This window comes from Otolemur garnettii, unplaced genomic scaffold (genome assembly GCF_000181295.1).
Source record: "Otolemur garnettii isolate 467f Iridium unplaced genomic scaffold, OtoGar3 scaffold00073, whole genome shotgun sequence".
In the NCBI taxonomy this organism is placed as follows: domain Eukaryota; kingdom Metazoa; phylum Chordata; class Mammalia; order Primates; family Galagidae; genus Otolemur; species Otolemur garnettii.
Window position 1 is genome coordinate 8693465 of NW_003852468.1, and position 8176 is coordinate 8701640.

Consider the following 8176-nt stretch of genomic DNA (forward strand, 5'->3'; position numbering starts at 1 on the left):
GGCAGCACCTGTGGCTCAAAGGAGTAAGGCGCTGGCCCCATATGCCAGAGGTGGCAGGTTCAAACCCAGCCCTGGCCCCGAACTGCAAAAAACCCCAAAAGATATGCATATGTGCGCGCCGTGCGCGCGCGCGCACACACAAAAAACAAACACAAGAATAAGATCATAGGCTTGGTGCCCGTAGCTCAGCAGTTAGGATGCCAGCCACATGCAGTGGGGCTGGTGGGTTCTAACTGGCCGCAGCCTGCTAAGAACAAACAAGAAAACAGCCAGGCGTTGTGGTGGGCGCCTGTAGTCCCAGCTACAAGGGAGGCTGAGGCAATAGAATTGCTTAGGCCCAAGAGTTTGAGGTTGCTGTGAGCTGTGACGCCGGAGACATAGTGAGACTCTTGTTTATAAAAAAAAAAAAAAAAAAAAAAAAAGATTACATATGCTAGACATACTATCCTGAAATAGGCTTTCTTACCCCTATGGATACCTTTCTATGACAATCCTTTATGGAGCCACCTTGTTCTTTTGAATGGCTGCAAAATAATAGCACAGTATAAACACACTGTTTATTTTTTCAGTGATAGACTGTTAGACTGCCTATAATTTTTGTGTATTTCAAATGTTATGAATAACCACCCTTAACCCAAAAATCCTTGTACTTGTAGGCAAGTCTAATAGGATAAATTCCTGAAAGTAGAATTTCTGGGTCAAAGAGAATGAACCTTTACGACTTTGATAAGTTCTGTCAAAGTGTTCTCTAAACAAGTTGTACAAATTTCCTTTAATCCCACTAACAGGAGTTTGAGAAAGTTCTTCTCCCAAGATCCTAACACCAGAAATTTTGGACTAATCTTTCCAATTTTTGACTATCTTACAACAAATGTTACCTTGTTTAATTTAAATTTGTACTTCCCTGACCACTAATGTAGTCAAGTCACATTCTGTCAATGTCATTTGCATTTCATCTGCAGACTGCATGGTCGGAACCTCAGCTCATTTTTCTAGGCCTCATTAACTGTACTCCCTACCTCTCTTTGTGCACCCCTCCCTCTCATCCATCCCCTATCCTGGCAAGATGATCACTAAACACAAATCCAACCATATCCCCCTAATCACAACTCCACACTCAACAAGATTAATTCTAATTCTTTAATTGTCACACTCAGATCCTCCATAGTCACAATAATGCCAATACATCATCATCAACAGAAAACATTTCTTGATCATGTATTGTGTATGCATATTGTTCTGAGTATCCACATGTCCTACCTCATAGGATTCACAACAATCCTTTGAGGTAGCAAATATTTTCCTCCCATTTTATTTTCTTTTTATTTATTTATTTATTTTTAGAGACAGAGTTTCACTTTGTCACCCTCGGTAGAGTGCTGTGGTGTCACAGCTTACAGCAACCTCCAACTCCTGGGCTTAGGTGATTCTCTTGCCTCAGCCTCCTGAGTAGCTGGGACTACAGGTGCCCGCCACCAATACCTGGCTATTTTTTTTGTTGCAGTTTGGCCAGGGCTGGCTTCGAATCTGCCACCCTTGGTATATGGGGCTGGCACCCTACCCACTGAGCCACAGGCACCACCCTGACTATTTTTTTTTTTTTTTAATTGTAGTTATCGTTGTTTTTTGGCAGGCCTGGGCAGGGTTCGAACCCACCAGCTCCAGTGTATGTGGCTGGTGCCCTAGCTGCTGAGCTACAGGCACCAAGTCTTTCCTACCATTTTATAGAAGAATCTGAGGTATAGATCCTTACCTCACATTTGGACCTCTGGTCAGGCCAACTTTATTTCAACAATTCCCAGCTACTTTACTACTGTGCTCCTCTACAGACTTTTCTGCCAGTATGGACATCCTTAGTCAGTATTGCCCTGCTCTTGGCCCTTGTCTGTTGTTGAGTGGAGGAAGACTTAATTTTTTTAGACCCAGCTCAGAAAAGGCCCAAAAGCTAGGAGGATGGTATCTCAGAACATATTATCAGATTTGGAAGTGAACTTAAAGGGACATCTAGTTCCGTGTTTTATGAACTATGATGGCAACCCTCCTTACTGAGTTAAGACGAGGACTTTTATAAAATTGAAATAAAATAGAATAAAAATATCAGAGGGCAGAGAGTGGGTCTATGTATCATTTCAAGGGCATGTATTGTTTTGGGAAAGTTGTATACACTAGGCCACAAAATAAAATGTATTTTTTACTGTGGGTAATGGTCCAAATACCATGCCAACTCTCCATGCCAGTAGGAATGATACTTTCCAAATCCCTGATTCTATCAGTCTCTTACTTTGAAACTTTCTGAGCTTTCCTATTTCTCTTAAGATTAAAAACAAAACAGAGTATCTGCAATGCCTCCTCATGGCTCTCCTGACCTACCCTCCTTCTGCCCTCATATCACCACTCTCTCCTGAGGTTACCCCAAGCCTTTGAACGTGCTGCTCGCTCCGCCCGAGACACTGTTTCCTTTCCCCTAACATCTGCTAATTTCAGTTAATCTTTCAAGATTCTGCTTAAATATCAATTTCTCCCCCAAACTTCCAATTCTTAGACTAGGTCATGTCTCCAAATGATATACTCTCAATGCATGCTGGACATTTTCTTACAAGCATTCATCACAATTGTTAATTAAATAATTATCTGTTTAATTGCTGCCTCTTTCCTTAGTCAGGTTCCTTCCTTCACTGTAAATGCTAGAAACTCACACTGCTGTTTTGCTGTTTATAGGAGGGAGAAACTTGGCCAATATTTGTTAAATAAAACAATGAGTCTCCGGTCCAAAGTAAGAATCATCTCTCCGGAACCTCTTGACACCAGTCCTTACTCCATACAATGATTCCTAATCAGCATTGTACTAATGGGAGCTATCACTTATAAAGCCCATGTAATATGTCACTTGCCTAAGACAGCTTATTTTGGTATTACACAACCTCAAAAGAAAGGAAGGCCTTATTTACACACAAAGTGGGGAAATGAAACTTACAAATGGGGAAATGAAAGATTTAAACAGCTGTTCAAGGGTAAGGTCTGTGGTTCAAAGGAGTAGGGCGGTAGCCCCATATACCAGAGGTGGTGGGTTCAAACCCAGCGCTGGCCAAAAACTGCAAAAACAAAACAAAACAAACAAACAAAACAACAACAACAACAAAAAACAGCCGTTCAAAGTCAAATGCAACCACTAAGTGCCAGAGCCAGGATTGAAACTCTAGCTATCTTACTTTATCACCATCCTAGTGCCTGCAGTACTGTCTTACATTGGCTTGCCCAACCATCTGCCACTCACTCCCGACTCGATTATACTCTTTGGAGGCAAGAACCCAGGCATAAGCACACAAGAAAGCCTCATTAAATACATTTGCTAAATGAATAAAGAGGGATGGGAAACAGCAAGACTTCTGGTTACAGAGCATTTGGTAACATCAATAAAATAACCCAGCTAGAAGGGACTATCCCCTCCCAGTGTAGCAATCTCCCTAAAATTCCCGAAGAGGGTGACTTGCTATATATCCCCTGCTACAGCTCATTGTCTTGTCAGTCAGCTATAGTTACTAATTCAATGAGATGCTTCAGGCATTTATTTAGCATCTACTACACACAAAGCTCTAGGCTATGGACGGCAGATGTATGACTAAAGGTAGAGGATCTAAGTGCCTGGTAGCAGGGGAGACAACCACATACCGCAGGGGGGCAAGTGTAATGCGGCTATAATCAGGCTATACCCATAGGATGAAGAATGAGCTATGAGAGCCCAGAGGAAGCAGCAATCAATTCCTATTGGGAGGATGAGGGTGGATTTGACCGCATTCCTGCATGAATTTAAAGGATGCATAGTAAAGTTCACTCAAATCCAAACAGAAAATCCCCCCTGGTGGGGAGGGTGTGTGTGCCGCAAGTTGACGGGAAACCTCCTTGAGCCTTTTGGAGTGAAATGGGAGTAAAATCCTCTGTCCGCCAGTCTAAAAATATTCTAGGATAACTACCTTGTTCTCTCTGATTTCTCTCTCTTCAGGGCAAACATTCCTCAGTTTCTTTGACTGTGTCATCTCATGACAGAATATGAACCCACAAATTCCTTTCTTCCTCCTCCAGTTACAAAAATTTTATTTATCCTTTAAGGCCAAAGGCAATGCCACCTTCTCCATCACATTCAGGGGAGGAATAATTACAGGGGAGTGGTATCTTATTTGCATAAAAAAAGTTTGCAAGGTAAATTCTCTGATAAGGTACAATATAGTTTTCTGTATGCAATTCAAAATAGCCGGTTTCTCCCCAGTTCTGAATCATACTGTGTACGTTTGGTTTACAACAGACAAACTCTCTACTTGAACAAATTTTCTTTAGGCTTCCCTGGGCCTTGACCTTGGCTCGCCATACCCTCCAACTGTAGGCCTGCCTAAGTTGGTTTTAGAAGAACACTAAGTTAGTTTAGTAAGACTCTTTCCACCCTTGATACACGATCACTCTTGATGTCTGACCAACTTCCTCATCCCCAACCTTGGTTTTAACAAGAATCCTGCTGGGTTAGTTTAGCAAACCACCTCTCCCCACCGTGCTGTCTCCTCCTTTCTATACATTAACACTCTTAGTCGCTCATTGACTATGAATCTTCAGCAGTCTTTGCTGCAATCAGAGTTGACCTCCATCTCTCTTTCCTGCAATAGCCCTATTACCACAGTTTCCTGTTTTAACAAGTGTCACGATTCTTTTTTTTTTTTTTTTGAGACAGTCTCACTCTGTTGCCCAAGTAGATGGCACTACCGGCGCCCTCAACAAGGCCCAGCTAATTGTTCTACTTTTTAGGAGAGAACAGGGTTTTACTCTTGCTCAGGCTGGTCTAGAACTCCTGAGGTCAAGCAACCTTCCCGCCTCAGCCTCCCGGAGTGCTAGGATTACAGGCATGAACCACTGCTCCCAGCCATAATTACTACTTCTTCAATAACCAAGAGAAATAGGTGGATAGAAAAATTAGCTGGGCATTGTGCTGGGCGCCTGAGGCAAAAGAGGATCACTTGAGCCCAAGAGTTTGAGGTTGCTGTGAACTATGATGCCAGGGCACTCTACCCACACCGACAGAGACTTGTGTCTCACACACACACACAAAAGCAGGTGATGTGTTGAGAGCCACACTGTATATTCTGTGGCTAGGTGAATTTACGTCTATGAGTCTATGAAGTGTGAAGCAATGGCAACTGCTTTCTTCCTTTTCCTTCAACATTTTTCTTACTCTCTCTAGTAAAATACTTTCTTTTACATGGATCATAGTGTATCGTTTACACGAACATTGCATGCATAGCAAAGCCTCTATTGCTTCCCTGAGATTGTGTATTTTTCATCTTCATGGTCCCAGAGTGCCCAGCATTGGTAGCACAAAACAGGCCCTTTTCATCTCTCTTTAGATGTTGCTCAAGTCTGTTCAGGCTTCTCTCAAAATGTGATATCCATGACTGAAAACAACATTCCAGACATGATGTGGCCAATATGCAGAGTCACTACGTTCTCCCCACACCAGGTCACTTCTATTAACTCAGCCGAAGACTCCTTTAGCTGTTTTAGCAGCCATATTTCACTCATACTGGCCTTCTGGTCTCCTAAAATCCATGATCTTTTTCAGGGTTCTGTTATTAAGCCCAAATTCCCACCATCCCGTATTTATTTGTACAAGTTTTTACATTAATCCCTATTTAACCGTTTCTTGCTTTTCCGTCCAAGGCAGCAGCCTGTTAATAAAGGTGTTTTTGAAGCACAATTCTGTGGTTTGACATCAGCCTCTGTGATTTTTACTTGGGTGGTAACAGGAAAAGGAGACCAACTAGCCATCAGCCACAGGGTGAAAAGGGGCCTCCAGGAGGCTGTCCCTGGCCCTGGGTCTCCATGGAGAAGCCACAGGTGCTAATGGAGGTTTGGTACCTACGTAGTTTGAGCGCTTTTCTTTTTTCCAGAGCTCCCTGAGATTCTCCCTTTTACACTGGGCCTCTTCAGCTCTCCTGGATAGTGGACTTCCCAAGTCAACAGCCCCTCAACAAGGTGGACGAAGGGGGTTCCTATAAAGCTCGCACCCGAGCTCGCAGCCCCCAGCAGGCAGGTCCTAATCCGCGTTCCCGCGGTGCCTGGCCCGTCTCCGGAGTCTCCCCTCCCCCACCGCGAGCGCTGTCCCCCAGCCCCAGTGAATGGCTTGTGGGCACAGGACCCCGCTCTCGTCCCTGGGCCCGGCCGCCGGGAGAGTGGGCAGCCCGAGAGTCTGTCCGTGGGGACTTGGCGCAGCGGCCCAGCCCGGACAGAACGGGCGGGCTCCAAGCAGCGCTGGCGGGGCGTGGGCACGGCGCGGGAGGGGAGATTTGCACCGCCCCAGAACGGGCCTGAACCGCTAAAGGAGCCGCGTCCCTCTGCGCCCCGGGGAGGGAAAGGTGGCCCTGGCGCGCGGGTCGTGGCGGCGAGCTGGGCCCGCGATGCAGGGCCGGGAGTGGGCCGGCCCGTACCTGATCTTGAAGTCTCGGTTATAGATGGTCCGCAGCCGCTCGCGATCTGTCTCCAGGTCCAGTCCCTGAACGACCAGGAAACTCTCGAAGCACTGGCCCGTCTCCCGGAGCTGCCGGCAGCTGAACTTACTGGGCATCGCGGTGGCGGCTGCGGCCCAGGCAGGAGGGTCCGTGGAAATGAAACTGAAAGTCGCCGCCGCGGCGGGAAGTTGGCGGCCCTAAGAAGAGGGTACAGCAGGGGGGAACCCCCCTAACTCTGACCCCTGATCCTTCGGGATCCTTACTCCCCACCAGGCTTCTCTCTTCCTACCTGAACCTTCCCTTTGGTTTCTTCGTCCTGTCCCCTCCCCCTCTTTGCATTAACTCTTTCCTAAGGCTTCTGACCCCTCCCTTAGGGCCCTCCCCTTACCCCAAGCTCCCTCCCCTGGCTTCTATCCAGTATGAGAACGTGGCTACCGCTTGGGGCCCCCTGAACAGCCTGGGAGGACCTCCTAGCCTCAGCTAGGGCTACTCCCACGCCCACCCTCCTCCGGACTTATTGGAAAGCTGGGGAGCAAAGGGCAAGGACTGGGACCTGGGCTGGCAGCAACTGGACTGGGGCAGCTCATCCAGCACCTCCCCCAGCCTTTCAGGGACAGAAACTAGTACGAAGCGGGGAGGCACGCCCCCCACCAGCCCCCATTTTCCCTTGGGCTTTCAGACGCTGGGAGATAAGAGTCAAAGAAGTTTGGGAGAAAGAACCAAGCGTCTCAAAGATAAAGGTGTGTACGTGTGGGAGGGAGGGAGGGACAAGGGGCTCTGCCAGGGAAAGTTATTACTTCTCTCCTCCAAAGAGGCCTCTTTATATGCGGAAAGGCTGGTGATCCTTAGTCTGGAGCCACACGTTTGGGCACTTAATTGCACCCCAGTCTGTATTGCTCTTTAATGTCTTAAATAAGGCTGGCCACCTTCACCAAAACATTAGCTTCTTGAGAGCAAGGGACCGTTATATGTTAGGCAGTAAATGGTTAATAGTGACAGCATCAGTACCAGGAAGAAAAGTAAAAGACTAGTGTGCTTCAGAAGTTTAGACAAACTAAAGGTGGTGGAGTTACCACAAAACATACAATAACAAGCCTTTGCATCTGTTTATCTTCCAGAATGAAATAACAAACACACACACTAGAATGGGACAAAGATAAATTCTATTTAAAAAAAAAGTGTTAAATCAAATATACCAGAGTTCCAAATATATCAAAGCTAGTGTTGTTCTCCAAAGTAGTTACCAGTAGGAGGCCACATACTCAATCTAAGGAACTGAAGAATGTCCACATCCAAGTTATGCTCCAGCTGGGCTACCCTTGTACCTTTTCCCAGGCTAACAACCAACTAAAGCCAGGAATAACACTTTAGCAACAGAAAATGCAATGTCAGTGGGAACCAAAGCTACAGGGATAGGGAAAAAAGGAACAGGGGAAAACTCTGTTAGGAACTGATGATGCGAAGTAGAGGAAAAAAGTAGAATAGCCAAAGATTTTACGTTTTCCTCACTCAGAAGAGGGTGAGGTCCTAAAAAACGGCTGTTACTTATCATTTCAGAAACCTACAATCCCCTGTACCCAAACTGAACGTCTGGCTCCATTCTGACCAGCATTACTCCTGGACACATGACTGCCTCTTCCCCCACCCCCAGTCTGGTCAGGTTTCTCTCTTGTTTTTTTTTTTTTTTT

General features: G+C 46.0%; 1 protein-coding gene across 2 annotated transcripts in view; it reads right to left on the minus strand.

The window, feature by feature from the left end:
- Positions 1-7191, minus strand: part of MOV10 (Mov10 RISC complex RNA helicase) — a 27337-nt gene extending 20146 nt beyond the window's left edge. Inside the window, exons 1-2 of one of the 2 annotated variants that reach the window (XM_023515472.1) lie at positions 6778-7191; positions 6468-6685 (exon numbers count right to left, since the gene is read on the minus strand). In XM_023515472.1, the coding sequence (XP_023371240.1) occupies positions 6468-6604 (137 nt within the window). In that variant the 5' untranslated portion in view covers positions 6605-6685; positions 6778-7191. The remainder of the gene's footprint in view (positions 1-6467; positions 6686-6777) is intronic. The other variant, XM_012807654.2, reaches the window with a different exon arrangement.
- Positions 7192-8176: the final 985 nt, after the last annotated feature.